The 19,090-nt window shown below is 42.4% G+C and overlaps 1 protein-coding gene and 1 long non-coding RNA gene across 18 annotated transcripts in view; one reads left to right on the forward strand and one right to left on the reverse strand.

Moving 5' to 3' along the window:
- The window catches only part of LOC102168159 (uncharacterized), a 126,372-nt gene that overhangs the window by 40,539 nt on the left and 66,743 nt on the right, over positions 1 to 19,090 (forward strand). The window contains exon 3 of one of the 6 annotated variants that reach the window (XR_014811301.1): positions 6,579 to 8,806. The exons of 4 other annotated variants lie outside the window; for them this stretch is intronic. This is a non-coding gene — a long non-coding RNA (uncharacterized LOC102168159). Of the gene's footprint in view, positions 1 to 694; positions 1,770 to 6,578; positions 8,807 to 19,090 lie in introns of those variants that run through there. One more of the 6 variants, XR_014811299.1, reaches the window with a different exon arrangement.
- The window catches only part of RPS6KA5 (ribosomal protein S6 kinase A5), a 191,758-nt gene that overhangs the window by 6,267 nt on the left and 166,401 nt on the right, over positions 1 to 19,090 (reverse strand). For 7 of the 12 annotated variants that reach the window (XM_084970040.1, XM_084970033.1, XM_084970038.1 and 4 more), the window contains 5 exons: positions 18,616 to 18,741; positions 18,106 to 18,239; positions 17,359 to 17,452; positions 13,941 to 14,111; positions 10,091 to 10,282 (listed from right to left, as the gene is read on the reverse strand). In XM_084970040.1, the coding sequence (XP_084826166.1) occupies positions 10,091 to 10,282; positions 13,941 to 14,111; positions 17,359 to 17,452; positions 18,106 to 18,239; positions 18,616 to 18,741 (717 nt within the window). Of the gene's footprint in view, positions 1 to 10,090; positions 10,283 to 13,940; positions 14,112 to 17,358; positions 17,453 to 18,105; positions 18,258 to 18,615; positions 18,742 to 19,090 lie in introns of all 12 variants that reach the window. The other 5 variants (XM_084970035.1, XM_021099612.2, XM_084970034.1 and 2 more) reach the window with 1 other exon arrangement.

Genomic DNA, 19,090 nt, shown 5'->3' on the forward strand with positions numbered 1-19,090 from the left:
CCCCTAGCCTGGAAACTTCCACATGCCACATGCATGTGCATCCCTAAAAAGCAAAAAAAAAAAAAAAAAGACGGTATTAATGTTAACAGAAAATTCAGAAATAGTAGAACACCTTCATAATTATTTTTTCTATCCAATTCTACCCACCATTGCCCGGGGACATTAACTATGGCTGGTTAACGATTAAAAAAAAATTTTTTTTTACATAGGCCTTCTTGTTTGTAATGACTTCCATTTTCATTTTATTTTTCTTACGCTTGTGTTAAATATAATGAATTCTCTACAACCACCTGTTTCCATTGTAGCCATGTGTTTGAAAATTTGTTTAAGGTTTTTGCCCTTTCAAAAATCAACAGAAAACCCCCAAAAAGCTAAGGCTTGTCTTTGTAGCAGAGGCTGGATTTTATAAAAGAGTTCCTTTAAAATTCTAGGATGGTTTTCTCCCTGTGCACAGATTTACAGGCTTGCAGGGGTGGCAGGCGAGCTGCAGGTGGGGGTGGGCGGGCTGGTATCATGGAAGCGACTGTGTGTCTGTACGCAGTGTGGAGCCAGCAGAAGCCTGCCCACCGGGACAGGCAGTTAGGTGGGGACACGGAGAGGGGGTCTCTGTTCAACCCCAGCCCTACACAGGAGGCGGGGCGGCATGGAGGCGTCCCAGTGATCTAGAAGGAATATGCCATTTTTCTTTTTCCAGCCATTTGTCTGATAAGCAGGCTCGCCTTCACAATGGCAGAATGGTGAAGTGGCTCTTACACACGGGCTCTCAGAAAAGATGGAACTTCCCAGGCAGGATAGTAAAAATAACCCTGAACGGATAACCAGGAGACACAATCAGGCAGGCAGTCCCCAGAAGCCGAGCGAGAAGGATGGAGGATGGATGGATGCGACCCAGGCGGAGAGGAGAGGAAACTCGGCTGCTCTGGGGGCACCAGACTGAGGCTTTGGGCAAATTTGGACTTTCTGACAAAGAAAACCGCACCTGAGCGAGTGAAAACGATACGAGGACAGCAGACTTGCAAACAGAAGACGACAAGCGGAAGAAACCTCAGTATCTGTATAACTCGGAGCAACCAAACAAGGAGGTATTTATTTAAGGAGGGAAAAGTTAGGACATGGGAAAGGCAAAGCTGAAACAACTTAAACCACAACCGAAACCCCGGGTGTGGAAGGAAGGCTCCAACCAGCTCTGGCTGAACTGAGCCCGCAGGTGGGAGCAGCTGCCCAGGATGTCCCTGCGTCTGTCCCCAACGGACCCCACGGCCGCTGCTCGTGCCTGCTGAACGCCTTCTGTCCACCCTTCCTGCAGATCCAGGGCGGCACTTACGCAGTCTCCATCCTTCCCCAGCTCCTCACTGGCCCCCGGCGCCCCATGGGCACCTCACCGGCTCAGGTTCTCGCCTCCCCTTTTGGCCTCTGCGCTGCCCTCGCTCTGTCCCACCGTCCACCCCAGCAGTCCTCGTGCTTCCGGGACTTTGGCCAAGCTACTTAGTCTCCTTAGATGGCCCTTCTTAGAAGCTTCTTCATCTGGCCCAGGTGGCCCACCCATCCCAGGGTGTAAGCTCTCAGGATGTGTCACTAGCGGTTCCACCCTCTGTCATCATAAGCCCAGACAGAAGACGGGGTGCAGAAGGGAGCTTTAGAGTCGGGCAGTCCTGGCTTCAAAGAGCTGCTTTTTTTACTTACGAGTTTTGTGCCCTTGGGCAAATTAGTTTAAGCTCTCTTAGACCATTTCTTCATCTATAAAATAAAAGTAACAAGGTGTAGCACCAGGTTTACGTGACATTGCGTTCTTCACACACCTAGCATCGTGTCTGGCGCCCAGGAGATACTCAGCAAGTGGTTAATCTCTGTCTCCCAAGGCTAAGCTTCTATGAAAGAAGCCCTGTCTTCCTGAACTTCTCCACTGCTGCTGCCCCCAGGGCTGGGGGCTGCTCCCTACACCTCCTCTGCGCCCCGTGCAGACCCTGGCAGATGCCTTTTCACTCTGTGGGGTGCTTATCCAACACATGCCTGTCCGCCCCGCTAAACCCCTGCTCCTCGGGGGTAGAACTAGGTCTGCGTCTCACTCTATCCCCACACCTTGCAATGTGCCAGGGTCTGCCATCCAATGCTTATTAGTGGAATGAGTAAAAACTCCTTAAAAATACTGTAAGGCAGTGATAAGGCAGAGACTGTCTTGATGGAATGGTTTCGATGAAACAGAGGGACCCCAGCAGGCAATCGTCCTGGGGAGTCTCTGGGGACGGAGGCCACATCTGTCCAGCACTCCTCTTCCTCGATGCCAGGAATTCCTGCGTTTCCACCATCCTCTCTTCCCAACCCTCGCTATTAAATGGGAAAGCTTGCCTTTCTAGCTGCAAGCTCCACCTCCCCAAACAGGGGACAGAGGCTCTTCTACTACCTAGAGAGAAACAAAGAAAGCCCAGCAGGTGGTGTGCTAATGGGATCAGGCGTTGCTATGGGGTACTTTTCTCATCACTCAGAGAGATAGATGGGTGAGAGTCTGGATTCTGCAGATCAGAAAACTGAGTATAAAGACTGGGTTGATAACCTGCTCAGATCCGGCCAGAGGAGGGGGAATGCAGCAATGGTGGTGGTGGTGACACCTGTCATTGTAATGGAAAGCACGCAAGTCTATTGGCTGCTTACTTTGTGCCAGGCTCTATTCTAAGTATTCTATGTGTATCGACTGATTTCATCCTTTATTACCTACACCTTCCCCAAAAGAAAGGATGCAGAAAGGCGGGCCACCCTGCCTGAGCTCTGCTACCCAGAACTGGCAGCGTGTGGACAGGGACCCAGGTGTCTGCCCTCAGAGTCCAAACTCAGTTTCTTGAGCAATAGTCCTGTGCTTGTCTGCCTAACCCTTCCACACGGAGTTCCAGAAGCTCCAGAAATGCAATGTGACCTTGGTATTTCCTGCCTGGTCCATATGTCCGCAGGCCTCTCTTGTCTTTGGGGGGGAGTCTCTCCTAGACGGTGACAAAGGCTAAGTTCTCCTGCCATAACTCGATATCATACAGCTCTTTGTGTTTTTTCTTTTTGGCTTTTTAGCACCGCACTTGCGGCACATGGAGGTTCTCAGACTAGGGGTCAAATCGGAGCTACAGCTGTCGACCTATGCCACAGCCACAGCAAGGCAGGATCTGAGCCACGTCTGTGACCTACACCGCAGCTCATGGCAATGCCAGATCCTCAACCCACTGAGCAAGGCCAGGGATCGAACCCGCAACCTCACGGTTCCTAGTCAGATTCATTTCCACTGTGCCACGACAGGAACTCCCACACAGCTCTTTGACTTCCTTCTTCCTGCTCCTCTTTTCTCAGGCTGACTTTTTCAAAACTGAACTTTAATTTAGAAACAACATGCGTGAGGATAAGCGCCAGACGCTAGGTGCACAGCTCCATGACTTCACCACAAAGTAAACATACCCATTTTAAGAAACAACATTTCCCACATGTTGGAAGCTGAGAAGCTTCCCTCGTGCCTCGGATATAATCCTTCTCCTATGTCCATCCAGCTCTAGAGATCTGCCTGCTTTTGAACTTGATACAAATGGAAGCTTGCAGTATATGTTCCTTTACAACTGGCTTCTTTTAAGGTTGTCTGGGAGGTTCATCCGTGCTCTTGTGAAGCAGTCACTCCCTCCTGGTTACTGCCATCTGGTGTGATGTCTACACCACAGACCCCTCTGCAGTTCCACTTCATATCCCACCACCCCCGCTCTCCCCTCCCTCTATGCTGTGGATACTCGACACGCCACGTCCTCCTTCTCTGGGGCTTCCTGGCTGCCACAGAGGAGCGAGGTGCCCTGGGACCCAGTCAGCACCCACACATCCAACCCCAGGTGAACCTACGCTGGGGGAAACCTCTCACCAGGGAGATGGAAGCCAGGGGACAAATCCCTCTCATCTCTGATCCACCGACAGGCCGCCCTGAGACACGGTAGGTCGCAAAGCTCTTGGAAGATGACACTTTTGTAGTGAGTAGCGACCAACACAGTAACACCCCCGCCTTCCACTCTGGCCTCACTCTGTTTTCCCTTCTGTCTCTTTCTTCAGTTGGACGGCAGTGGGAACCCCATTCCCCAGTGTAACTGGGGTGTCAGACAGGAAGTCATGCAACTTCAAAGTCCCTTCCTAAGGTTCTGCTTTTGGGGTCACTGTTGGCACCAACTCTCGTAGCCTGGGTTCCCCAGAAAGCACACAATCTAAAGCAAAAGCTTATATACAATCATGTTAGGAAGGAGTACAGTCCCTGGGGAGGAGGTTTGAGGAGACAGGGACCAAGGCCCCCGCTAAAATGGCCCAGCAGGGATCAGGGGACACAATGCGAATGGATTCTGAGGATGCTGAACTGGGGTGGGCGGGTGGAACATAAGGCCTGACGGAGAAGAAATTATTGCCATGGAAACATTTTCTGAGACTCAGGATTCAACATCCTGGCAGGGCCACCTGGAGCCAGTGCTGGGAGTCGGCTGCAAAGGCTCCCTTGAAGCTGGGACAAAGCAGTGCACAGGGTCAGCAGATACACAGATTCATAAAGCTGCAGCAGCAGTCAAGATGCTGTGGACATGGCACGCTCAGAATCAACCCTAGGAAGTCCAGAAGTCACAGCAAATGACATGCACAGGAGCCTGTCACCTCCCTCTATTGCACCAAGGCTTCTTCCTTAACTCACATCTCTGGCCTCATCGAGGGGGGCTCCCCATGATCAAGAGCCACTGGCCTACACCACAGCCATAGCAACTCGGGATCCGAGCCGCGTCTTCGACCTACACCACAGCTCACAGCAATACCAGATCCTTAACCCACTGAGCAAGGGCAGGGATCAAACCCGCAACCTCATGGTTCCTAGTTGGATTTGTTAACCATTGCACCACGACGGGAACTCCTCAGCCTAAGAATTTTAAAGGCACACAGACATTCAGTTCCAGTTTCGAGAGGAAACTGGGCCTACCTTCTAGATGAGCTGGCCTGCTTTCAGGTGGGTGCAGTTGGCCTGTTAGAACATGAAAAGCTCAGTGAAGTCGCCCACTCAAGACAGTAGCCGGTGGGGCTGGGGGGCTGTCCTTGAGGACTGTGCTGAACCACTGATCAATGGCTGATCCACTGGTGTTGGGTCCCCCACTCTAGAGTCTAAGGGGGAAGGACCCATTATTCTATAATTACAGAAATCACATTGCCTGCTGCTGTGGCCTCGGGGTCTGTGAGATGTCTTGTGTCCGTGAACTCAAGCGATCGGCTCCTCTGGTCACAGGAGGGGGTCACTCAGTGCGCCTTCCGCCCTCCCTCCCTCTTTCCCTGCCTCCCTCCTGCCTCCCCGGGATGCTGCTACTCAGGAACAAGACAAAACATAAGCTTTAACTCTAGGTTCTGCTTCTAGGAAACCCAGACAGAACAGCTTTCTATTGTTGATAAACGTTGGACTCGTTTCCAGTTTGGGGCATTTTGAAACCTGCTGCCATATATCTTCTTGTCCATGTCTTTCGGACATAAAACCACGCATTTTTGCTGACTACATCCCTGAGACTGGAACTGCTGGCCTTTTGCTCTGTGTCTGTTCAGTAGGCACTGCCGAGTAGTTTTCCAAAATCTGCTCCACTTCCTCATCTCACCCTACTTCCTAACAGATATTATGTGGCTACATCCAAGAAAGTACCCTTTGCCTTATAGTTTTCTTGCTTTCTGATGTGTAAGAATTCAGCAGGCTGTTGGGGTGGAATTCTCCAATTTGGAAATACTTAAAGGAGACTGGTGATAGGGACTTTGTAGACAAGTCCCTTCTCTGGAAGAGGTAGAATTAAACAAACTTTAGGCTCCTCTCAACTCTAAGATCTTACAATTTAGTTGATGATCCTGGAAGCAACTTCTGTTAAGAATAATTCTGTGTCTGCAAACTGCAAGTGGTGCGGCAAGAAAGTATCTATATACCTACAGATATACATCTCTATATATCTGGGTGTGTGTGTGTATACACACATAAGAGGGAATTAGAAAGAAAGAGGAAGCAAATGTGGCGAAATGTCAAATGGTCACAGTGTTATTCTCCCACACTTTCTCCAGGTCTGAAATTTTAAAAATACAATTTTTGAAAGAGAGTGAAAAAATAAGAAATCCTGAATAAAACACTTGGCAGAAGTATGTTTTAAATGTTATTATATTCCACCCCATGGATATGCTATCCACACCTTTGGGCGGGCATATAATCCTATCCTACATTTATTAAATACTGTGTGTTAGGAACTGAATGGCTGTGTGCCTTTAAAATTCTTAGGCTGAGGAGTTCCCGTCGTGGTGCAATGGTTAACAAATCCAACTAGGAACCATGAGGTTGCGGGTTTGATCCCTGCCCTTGCTCAGTGGGTTAAGGATCTGGCATTGCTGTGAGCTGTGGTGTAGGTCGAAGACGCGGCTCGGATCCCGAGTTGCTGTGGCTGTGGTGTGGGCCAGTGGCTCAGCTCCAATTAGACCCCTAGCCTGGGAACCTCCACATGCCGCCAGAGCAGCCCTAGAAAAGGCAAAAAGACAATTAAATAAATAAATAAATTAATTAATTAATTAAATTAAATTCTTAGGCTGAAGACCTAACCGTCAATGTGACTCGCATTTGTGGACAGGACCTTTATGGAGATAAAGGTAATGAGGTCATGAGTGTGGGGTCCTCCTCCAAGAGGATTAGTGTCCTAAGAGAAAGAGACCCCAGAGAGCTGGCTCTTGCTCTCTCTCTAAGCACATGCACTGAGGTGAGGTCATGTAAGGACACAGTGAACAGATGGCTGTTTGCAACCCAAGGGAGAAGCCCTCGCCAGATACCAACGGGGCTGGCACCTTGGCCCTGGACGTCTCAGCGCCCAGAACTGTGAAATAAATTTCTGTTGTTTAAGTCACCAGCCTGCAATATTTTGTTATGGTGGCCTGAGGCAGACTAAGATACTGCGTAAGTTCTATTTTAATTCACATCCTGTTCGTTTCCAATGAACTGCACATCCATGAGGTGGGCTAAGTTGTAATCAAAGCCAAATGATAAGACATGACCCATCTTCCTGAAGGAATTGTTTTACCCAATTGGGATAACAGATTGTTTACATACGAAAGGATCCACATTCATGTTTAGATGTGACATGTAAAAACGCCAGAGATAGAAGGCCAACCAGACGAAATAAATTTTGTGCTCACTATGCGATGACTCTGCCTGTGTATCTAGGTGCTCTGGAGATGGGTCCTCGTTTATATTGAAAAGTTTGCAAAACATTCTTTTTTGACAGTTTAAGGCAGGTGCTAACTTTGCTTTTCATCTGCAAGTAGTTCATTTTTGTATCCCTAAAAGGCAGGGATTTTTAAAAACCACAACTACAACTTATTATACCCAAGAACAATTAGCAGTAATTCCTTTGTAGCACCCAGTATCCAGGCAATATTCAAATTTCGCCAGCAGTGTTTTATACGTTGTATGAATATAATTACATTTGTATGATTTAGCATTTGAATTTAACATATAGAACTGAAATTAGAATTTGTCTGAATCAGAATTTAAGTAAGATGCAAACACTGTTTAAGTGTCTTTTCATCTACAGGTTCCCAGGCTTTTTTCTTATAATTTATTTGCTACAAACTGGGTTGTTTGTCTGTAGAACTTCCCACAGTCTGGATATTGTGACTGTATTCCTGTGGCATCGTTTAATCTGTTCCTTGTCCCCTGCTTCTGTTTAAAACTTGACAGCTAGATCTAGAGAGAGGCCTGGCTTCTCTCCATGCCATTATACAAAGTTATTTCCATAGACACGGCATTTGGAGGCCCCAAAATACCTGCCTGAATGTCTAAGACTGCCTTTTAAAACCTTAAAAAGCATGATAATTATAATTGGCCTGTATATAAGTAAGGACTCCTTTACAAAGGAGTCTTTGTAATCTTATTGCTAAAAATGAAAGGCTCTTTTTTTTCTTTTGTTTTTATTAAAGTATAGTTGATTTACAATGTTGTGCCAATTTCTGCTGTACGGCAAAGTGACCCAGTCATACATACATATACATTCTTTTCTCATGATGTCTTCCATCATGGTCTATCCCAGGAGACTGGATATAGTTCCCTATGCTGTGCAGTAGGACCTCACTGTTTATCCACTCTAAATGTAACAGTTTGGGATGGTCAGGGGGTTTGAGGTTGGTAGAAAGGCTCTTTTTTATTTAGATGATTTTTTTAGGAGAGTGCTACTAATGAAAATGTAATCAGTTTAAGTCAAACAAAACTCAAATCTATAGGAGTAAGCTGTTTATTTTTATTTAAAAATAATATTCATAAATATGCAATTTTAGTTTGAAAATTATAAATGATGATTTAAAATTGCTGAAGTAAAAACCGCACAAAGCTTACAAATAAAAGAATCATCCTGCAAGGACAACTGGCCACTGGGGGAAAACAAACTGACACCAAGATAAATCCCAGATGGAGTGCATAAGCATAAAAATAAAACATAATTCTAAAGGAAGATTTAAGAGAATATTTTTATAATCTTGGGTTGGGGTGGAGTGACAATCCGATATCAAAGCCAGATATCATAAGCCTGACATATCTTGCAACATAGAAATAAAAAAACTTCTCTATCTAAACCCCTCTAAAAACAAACTTAAAATCCCATATTACTACAAAGTTTTCAAAGAAATGACAAAGTGGAAAAAACATTTCCGATATTAATGGCAGATAAAGGATTCAAATTCTTAATAGAGCTTTCACCTTCCATAAGAAAAACTTCCCCATAGGAAAGTGGGCAAAGCTCATAAACAGCAATTTATAAAAAAAAGAAAATACAAATGTCTAGATACATGAAAAGATGCTCAAACTGAATGCTCATCAGAGGAACGCATGCAAATGATAACAACAGTAGGAAATAATTTAAGACTGAAATTGATAGTATCCAATGTATTCATATACAATTCATGAGAATATGATCTGGTAAACCCTTTAGAGGGAAATCCAGGCATCTGTGTCAAAATAAAGATGTGTTTATCTTTCTCCTAGGAATCTATTCTAAGGAAATCATGAGACAAATGCAAGCACATATATAAAAAATATTTGTGTTGCTTATAATTAGTGAAGGACTAGAAGATGCTAATGAAATGTTAAACTTCGGAGACTCAAACTACATATCTCCTTTGTCAAAAACCCTGAATATATATACAAATATAGAGAGAAAATTGTAGAAATACATAAAACATAAAATAGGGGAGGGATGGAAGGAGAGTAAGAGCTTACACAGTATTATCTCCATATGATGAGGTTATGAGTGATTTCACTTTGTTCCTTATATCTTTCTGTATTGTCTGAAAATTTCTCCCTGCATTACAAATTACATGCAGAAAAAGTAAAGCCATTTTGGGAAAAAAACATGCTGAGATTTTTCTAGCTTCCTGTTCTGTTTCTGATCCCACCTGCCAAGGACATTTTGTGAAAAGCAATGCTCACCATGATTACTATAAATTACTAAAAATATTTTACATTTTATCTATTAATTATTTTACCCTAAGAGATATTCTTTAATTACATCTTCAGTCTGAAAATCTCAGATGCATCTTCAGTCTGAAAATCTCAGATGATGATGATATATTTTTAAAATATTTTTCTATTATTGAGTCACTTTGCTATTTTCTTTTTTCTTTTTAATTTTTAAAATTATTATTATAGTTGATTTACAATGTTATGTCAATTTCCGCTATATAGCAAAGACCCAGTTTATATATATATACACACATATATATAATTTTGCCATCTTCATGTTATATCTAATATGCCTATCTTGTGAAAATATACTATTGCTTCTTTAAAAATATACAGATATATAAAACTGTAATTCATGTAAGACACAGTTGTCTTAAATATTCCAAAATAAACCAAAGGAAAAATGCCTACATTTTTCTCCAATGTTGAATTTGGAGAAATAGCCTTCAGTGAGGCCTTTTATTGGTTGTACAGTAAAGAAACCAATTTGCCAGGTTTTCTTCCCACACATTTAAGAAGAACAGCAAAAAGAGAGCCGAACAGAGGACATCAGAGAAGTGACTGGGTTTAATGGCTCTACTGCTAGGAACTCACCAAAATGACGCCCAAGCTCCAGAGGTCGCAGGACTCATCGTAGCCGTTGTGGTTCAAGAGCTCCGGGGCAGCATAATGAAGAGTGAAGCACGGCGTCTTCAGAGGCTGATTATCAGGTGGCTTTAAGCGTGCAAACCCGAAATCAATTACTTTAATTTCCAAATTGTCATTTTCATCAGTGAACAGCAAGTTCTGCAAGATACAAGCACTTGCATTAGTTCCTTCAACTGCCATTGAAATGTCAGGGGACTTGGTGATGCATTTATGCAACATTATCTGTCTATGTATGTACCTTGGATTCAGACACAGAGAAGTCTGACAGGGTGGGTCTGGGAGCTGGATGTCAGTATACTGCGGCTCTCTGCTTTATACTCTTCTGTATCATGTCAATTTTATAAGGGCACGTGCAAGCAGTCTCAATAGTTCCATGCCTCTCCTCTGTCTATACTTTTCCCTCGGCCTGTGTTTGTCTTCTGCTTCCTCCATACACCTGCCTTCCAACCTGGCTCTCAGGCACCTGCGCCTCATTCCACCAAACTGAAATTGGAAATTATTCTATTTTCTTCTAGCACTTACTTTTCTTTCCTGGCTCTTAGCAGCTCTGCATTATCAGTTCAATGTCTTCACCCATGTTAGACAATAATTCCTTAAGGGCAGTGACTGTATACTCACCTTCTTCATGACTCTCTCATGTAGCAGGCGCTTTGGTAAATATTTGTCCACTGAATGAAGTCATACATAAACCAATTAAATAGTATCTATTAAAGCCTCTTAAAGAATACATGTCAGAGACCTACATTTTAGAAATACTTTCTCTAAACTTGAACTTTTTTGAGACTGATGGATATTATCCCTCCATTACTCAAAAAACATTGTTATTTTGAACTGTTCCCTACACCTTCTCAATCACTGCTTTACTGACTACTTTTATATTTACCACTTGTTTAAAAAAATCTCACTGTACTGGTGTACCCATCACCACCTTTATTAGCCCATCCAGGTAGTACCCACAGTAAGTGAAGCTTAGAAATCTTCATGATCATTGCATTGCTCCCCAGCTCTGGAACACCCCTTGCTTTTCAATATCATTTGAACTGAAATAAAATACATCGTAGACGGCTTCACTGATACAAAGAAGAAAAATCCTCTAAGTCTCCATTTCAAAGTTAAAAATGAAGTGGGAAGAAAGCAGCAAAAAAAAGGAACTGAAAAGTTGTATTACATTTTCTGTGATACCGAAGGCTTCCTCCTGAATTTGTGATGGAATTTAAATGTGGGTACTATTCAATGTAAGGCTTCACCACAACTGAAGTCACAGCTGGGGCTCCAGGACAGCACTTGGGAGAAGTCTTAGAAAATGACTCCTGGGCTCCGTCGTGGCACCAAGCACTGGGCTGTGTACAGGACAGTGACTGACACACACCTGGCCCATCCTCACTGTGCCACAAGTCTTTGGAAATGACTCTGGTATCTTCTACATTAAGAATGGCCAAGGACTGCCTTGATTTTAGATCTTGAAATGGCCAAGATGTGGCAGACTCCTCCCCCCTCCCCCCTCATCTCCCAGTTCTCAACGTGGAGATGGACATCCATGGTCAGAAATGGCAGAGAGCAATCATTCAGGCCCCCTTAGCCTTGTCTCAAGTTCTGCTGGAAACTAACCTGATACAATTTCTCCGTCTCTCAAGAATACGGGGACCAGTTTGAAAAGTGCAAAGCAGACTACTAAGAATGTCAGCTAGCTTCTAAATTTATTTAATTATCACCTAGAAATTATCCTGCCTGTGCAGAATATGAATACCACATATATATCTACCAAATAATCAGATCTTAAAATTCTACATCAATGAGAAAGGGATTAAACTTTAAGTCTGAAAATAATATACTCTGCCACTGAAAAGTCAAAGTGAAAGCTATTGGATTAAGAAATTACATATTATGAAAATGTTAGTTCAAAGGCACGTTTCCATGTCTCCAAAATATATGTTGATTTGGGACTATACTAGTAGCAGAATGTCTTTTTAAATAGTGAGACATTTCAAATAACGACTACTTGAAAGGAAAACTTAATAAGAAATAAGAAAAATTAGGCTATGTATCTTTTTAATCAGTAAAACAGGAAGGCAAATTTAAATTCTGCTGGAGGACAGTTGCATCATTTGAGACTTCATGAGGTGACAGATGGCCAGTTATCAAAGAATAAAACATGTGAAAATGAATTCTAGACAGTCATGAAACAGATCTTTTCAATTAAAAAAATTACATGCTTGTTCTTTGTCTATCAAAAAAAAAAAAAACCCCATTTAAATGGTATGCTTTCACATTTAAAAATAGCTAATCTCCAATGTACAGAGCACCATATTTTGGGTGGGCGTAGCGTAGGAGGGTGAGAACTAGGAAGAAGGAAGCAGAGGGGCAGCTATCGTAGTTGCAGGTTCATAGAACACAAGTCACTTTTGATTAATTACAAGTAATGTGAATAACAGTATTAGAAAGTACACAGAAGTTTAAATACTTTAGGAATCATTCCATTATATCCAAATGCACACTTTCATTTTAAAAACATCCTCTTCCGACAAAAAAAAAAAAAAAAAAAAAAAAAAAAAAGGAGTTCCCGTTGTGTCTCAGTGGTTAACAAATCCAACTAGGATCCATGATGTTATGGGTTCGATCCCTGGCTTCGCTCAGTGGGTTAAGGATCCGGCATTGCCGTGAGCTCTGGTGTAGGTCACAGATGTGGCTTGGATCCTTTGTTGCTGTGGCTCCAGCGTAGGCCGGCAGCTACAGCTCCAATTGGACCCCTAGCCTGGGAACCTCCATATGCCGTAGGCACGGCCCTAAAAAGACAAAAATAAAATTAAATTAAATTAAAATAAAAAAATAAAAACATCCTCTTCCTATAAATAGTCCAAGCTACTGACATAAAAGGCAAAAATGGTGCTTTTTGACAAATATTTTTTTGGGGTCTCACACAAAGAATAAACACCAAATTATTTTAAATATACTTGAAAATGCATTATAGTCACATGGTAATTAAAATGGAGGTTCTATTTTAGAGAGTAAATGTATATATAATTTTGCATTTGGTAGAGGATGATTCATTGCTATCCTTTCATAAATTATTGGGTTTTGTTTTTCATTTTCATTATTTTGATGATTTTCTAAAAGAGAGGAATTTTCATACTTTGGATACTAAAAAGGGATCATTCCTCAGTTAGAACCTTCTTAACCTTTGAAAGAAGAAATATGCAAAAAGATGCTACTCTGCATTGCTACACAGTTCTATAAATATTATGTACATGAGCAAAGAAAAGCACATGCAAAGATGGCATAACTAATTAAACAAGACAATGCTTTATTATTTAAATATCTAGAACAGCATTATATACATTCCTATTCATGAGCTAATCAATCTGATTACAAAAGTGAAAGCTAAGCTTTCAAAATATATCATTAAAAAAAAAAAGAACCCTCTAAAATGGTAAACATATAGGAGGGATGTTATTTTTTGCTATAAAAATTTCCACTGCTATTTTTAGTCCACAACTGTTGCACAAAGTATTTCTTCCATAAAAGGCTCTCACACTTACAAATATAACCTTGAGATGATCAGCTGGCAAAAAAAAAAAAAAAAAAAAAAAAAAAAAGACAAATTTATTTTAGACTGAAATAGAAGAGAAAAAAAAAATCCAAGAATCATGATATTTGCAAGTATCTATTTAGCAGAAAGCCCTTAAAATACAACAAAACAAACCCAAAAAAGCCCACACGTATCTGGGGATATTTAATAATGATGCTAGACTGCATGGCATGAGAGAGTATGTCATTTTCTTTTTTTTTTTTTTTCTACCTCGGGTTTCAAATCTCTGTGCACCACACCGACATCATGCATGTGGCTGACAGCCGAAACGAGCTTCCGCATGATGTAGCTGGCTTCCGTCTCACTGAAGTGTTTCTTTCTCTTAATGCGTTCAAACAGCTCGCCCCCATTCAGAAGTTCCATCACTAGAAACGTGTGAAGCTAGAAAAGAAAAAACAAGACTGGAGGGCCTTGATGAAGAGGAGAAGAGGCTTAGCGCCGTGTAAAACATTTATTGACTGTGCACAATTACCGATAAATTTCACTAGTCCCATGTTAAAATAATCAACAGCCATCCTTGTATGTTAGAGAAAAGAGCTGAAGGATAATGTGGTGTTTTTAGAATTCTATTTCAGTAATGGAAAATTTCAAGTACTGCAGGGAAATCTTTATATATCTTTTCCTTGACTAATTCTTTCATTTGAATTCCATTCCAACCCTCTCTATCAAGTTCACATAGCTTTCTTTTTAAAGTGTGACCTAGTACTGATAATAATGTGAAATTGGCTGCTTTAAATAATATAGATGATTACTGATGGAACATGGACAACTGCCCACAGGAGGCCTGACACACACATTTAATGGCAAATTTACCTTTTAAAAAGGGCATGGTTGGATGATGGTACTTTAAATCTTCTCTTAGGGCTCAACAGATTAGTTTCAGGGTTCCTGTTAATTCCCATGGCAAATACCCATAACTCACTATGGGCTTAAAAAAAAATAACTGCTTTTGATCCCAAAGGCATTATGTTAATTAAACAGTATTAAAAGTTATGTATTTATTACATTTCACATACATTTCTAGAAAGAAAATAACACAGGTCTATTGAAAAGCCAAGGAATTATATAACACAAATGGTTTAAAAATGATACCGAATCAGTCTTCAGCCTCGGGTGCTATGCATTATAGCACTGACGTCACTCAACGAACAAAATGGGGTTCCCTTTGAATCGGCAATGCCCAGAAAAACTGCTTCATTCAAAAGACAATTATAAATAAAGACATTATTCCGCACATCATGGGCAAAATGTAGAAGGTGAATAACCCTTTTAATAAGAGAATTGCTCCCAGGCGACCAGAGCCCATGCTAATTTGAGGTTCGACATTGGACAAAAAAGGTCAAAGCTGAAGGTCTGCTACAAGGATATTCTGGCAAGTTTTTTAAAAAATGGGAAGCAACTCCTATAGTGGATTAATGGATAGGTTTTATTAGTAAAAACAAAAATTTTTTTGGCTGAGCCTGTGGCATGCAGAAGGTCCTAGGCTAGGGATCGAATCCACGAGCAGTGATAATGCTGGATCCTTTCACCACTAGGCCACCAGGGAACTCGCAGAGGTAGGTAGGAGAGTCAAATCTGGATCTGAAATGCCAGTTCTGCTACTTACTTATGACCTTGGAAATGTTACTTTTCCTCTATGGTCTTGAGTATCCTTACCAATAAAATACAGGTAATATTGAAAAAACATATATAAGGTAGCTTGAAAAATGGCCTCCAAAGATGTCATATCCTAATCCCCAGACCTATGGATGTTACCTTATATGGCAAAGGGACTTTTCAGATGTTAAGGATTTTGAGATGGAAGGAATATCTTAAATTATCCATCAGAGTCAACAGTATGAGATGAGACTATGGAAACAAAAGAATGGAATGAAACATGGAAGGGTCACAAGCCAAGAATATGGGCAGCTCCAGAAGCTAAAAAAAGACAAGTAAATAAACTGTCCCTGAGAAACCTCCAGAAGGAACTATCCCTGCCCACACCTTGACTTTACATCAATGTGGCTGATTTTGAACTTCTGATCTCCAGATTGTAAGGAGTAACTTCGCATTGTTTTAGATTTGTGGTCCCAAGTCTTGGCTGGGAAGGGGCTGGAGCACAGCTGCAAAACAGCAGAGGGGTGTGTCGCAGGTCATCCTCTGAGCCCTGGATTGGTGTGTGAATCATTTTCAACAGGAGACGGTCCAGGCTCCTCCTAAGCACCCCAGCGGATGGGGGACTCCCTCCCTCCACTGAAGTTGAGTAGCCCATGAGGTAGAGGCAGTCCTTGTTTCAAAGATGTTTCTTTTCTGACTAAAAGCACCAAAGAGCAGGTAGATGATGTCATTTTGGGGTGCTTGGTCACTGATGTGAAAACCAGGTTGTGTGTCTGCCTCCCTAAGGCAGCAGAACAAAAGTAATCAAAAGCTTGGTTTGAGGTTGGACTGTGTGGGTTCGGATCCCAGAAGGACCGCTTACTAACTGAGAGCCCCTGCTATTTAATTTCTGTGAGTGTTGGTTTTCTCACCTCCTGGAGTTACTCTAAGGACTGAATAAGATAACGGCTATAGAGTGAGTGCTCCACTACCTGGACCACACAAGGCGTGTGATGATAAATGGCGGCAGTTATGATTACGGTGCTCCTGCTGCTGCCTGGTTTCTCCGAGATGTATCATTCTTGGCCCCGGTGCCCTGGGAAAGGTCGGTGTGGCAGAGACCAGGGCTCTCCCAGGACATAGATGTCACAGCAGCACGCTGGAGAGAGAGCCCAGAACCAGAGACCAACTTTTCCTCCTAGATTTTCACTGACTTCCTATGGGACCTTGGTTGGACAAGTCTTATGACCCTTTCTCTCTTTCTCTCTCTGGTAAGAAAACACTCACGACCCTTCTGAACATGTGTCTTCTTTGGTCAAATTAGGGCCAACCACATCCAGGATGGGTCTTAGCTCTTGTGCCCAGTACGCTGTCTTGTGTAAGATTGTGCCACCCCACCCAGTCCCTGGAGGAAAGATGACTGCAGCCGAGTAACTTCTGTGAGGAAAGGAGACATGGACCTGACACAGCATTCCTCCTGCATCCAGAGTTCCATGCTTCCGTCGGGGGGGGGGGGGGTCCTGTTGGAAAGTGGGACGAGGACTAGAAGGGGGGTGGCATGACCTGGACTGTGGTCCGAGCAGAGTCTGCCAGCTGGAATAAGAAGATGGAAAGGGAGTATCTTTGCCCTTCCTCTTAGCTCTTGAGCTTGCACTAACGAGGCTGCAGGCTCTCTAGGTTCTCCCAAAGTGAAAGGACTAAGTAGAAGGCTGACAATGACGAGTGCTGAGAGGTGTGCAGTGATGAAGCTACGTGGGGGGGTGGCAGCTGAACTGGCAATAAGCACAGTGAGCTTGTGGCAGTGCCACTGGGCGTCCGCCCTCCTGCCCTCCTTCTGGGTCCCACAAGACCACCACGGGTGCGAAGAGCAGAAGTGAAAGGACGCACTGATTTGGGGGTGGGCGCCAGTGTGTGGGGAGTGGTTTTTCATCCTCTTGAGTGGTCGGGTCATGCCCCACGTCCCTGACTCTGATCCAGCGGCACCCACAAAATTGGTGAAAAGTAGAACCTTGTATATGAATTAGTACGCACAGAAAAAAAGCACGTGAAATACCTGATCATGAAAAACTTCATGTAACTTCACGATATTGGGATGTCCTTCACAGAGTTTCAGAGCTGTTATTTCTTTCTGAGTATTGGCTTCCATCCTGCAAAAGGAAACAGTCAGTCTCCACATCCTTCTTCACTAAGTTTTGGGAAGTGTTGCCCCAATCCTAATTTTGTTTTTACTTACAGCATATTCAATGTAAGTGTTGATGTATCAGAATGAGGTTTCTATGAAGAGTGAGTCATAGACCCACCAGAACAAGTCATGTATGATTCTTGAGAAACTGATCATTTTGGAGTCAGAAAAGAGCTCATCATACGAACAGGTAGCTGTCCTATCTGCCTGACAATTTGGTAATAAGCATATAGAATCATGCAGGTAATAATCAGTTACCAAAACAACTAGCTGGCTCTCAAAGCTACCCAGAGATGGCTGAATAATTTCAGAAAAAATACAAACATTTGTTTCCATTCAACTAACTGGAATGGCCAGCGGCTGAACTCATTGAGCAAGTCTGATTCAGTATCACCGCCACCAGAAAGTCTTCTCATCATAATCTCAGAAGCATATCATACTGTGCCTTACGCCTAAGATGGACTGCTTTCTCGGAGTTAGAAGTATAATGGATCGACTGTTGAGCCGAATGGCTAAAACTGTGGTTAAAAACCTCACAACAGACCATTACTTTCCTTTTAAGGACAAATCTTAATTTATAGAAACCACGGACTAGGAGACGGCCAGAAATGGTCCTACCTTCTGCTGATTATTTTGACTGCATAGGCTTGGTTGCTTTTTTTGTGTGTGCACTTTCGACAAATTGAAAAACTTCCTTCTCCCAACGGTTTGTCCTTCAGATCTAGGTCATAGTGCTGATAGAACGGAGAGTCCTGATGAGGAACCAACATCTTTAATGTAAGAAAATATCAGTGATACCCAGGGGTAGGTAAAATGGTAGAGGACATTATTAATGTTCGGAAGTCTGAGCGGAATATATTTATGATCTTTCAAGATTCCTCACTAGCTCATTTCTATCATCTATATCACTTATTTAAAATATATAACTTTCTACTGTTATAAAAAAAGGAGCTCATTCAAATGGATGTCGATAATTCTCCAGGGCAAATATTGCTATTTCCATGTATTCATTTTTTTAAATTACGTTTTAGTCGAATGGAAAGTCGATTAAATTTACTGGACTCGAGAAAGTCAATTAGTGTTGGTGTTTAAGCCGTAAATGTCATTTAATCAACCACATCGCTATACCTTCATCATCGCACTCCTAGCAACATTTGTCCCTCCAGGACGTTCACCTCCCACATGAAACTGAAGTGGGTCTATGACGGCTGCATTACGTTTGAACAGAATAGAAGGAGCCACAAAAGAATAGCCCTAAAAAAAAAAAAAAAAAAAAAAGGTAAAAAATAAAGATTTGCAATTCTCTAGTTTAGCACAGACAAGACTGTAATGATTTTCTTCTTAGATGAAGAAAGAAGAATGAAAAACGCTCAAATATTTGTTAAGATGAATCTAGTTTTATTCGATTTGTAATCCAAAATGCAAGGTTATCTCCAATCAATAGAATAATGCTTTTCAGAAGGAGATAATGCCATCTTCTGGTAGAAGGAAACCAATTCAAAATTAAAGGCTGAAAAATATTTCCTCCCTATCCCACCCCCAAGATCTGACTCACAGCTATCATTCCTTTGCACTGCTGATAAAAGTTTGCTAACAAACACAA

Source organism: Sus scrofa, chromosome 7 (assembly GCF_054392235.1).
Source record: "Sus scrofa isolate SSC_HxYL_T2T_F1_AM1 chromosome 7, Sscrofa_HxYL_maternal_Yorkshire_Landrace_v2.0, whole genome shotgun sequence".
Classification (NCBI taxonomy): Eukaryota; Metazoa; Chordata; class Mammalia; order Artiodactyla; family Suidae; genus Sus; species Sus scrofa.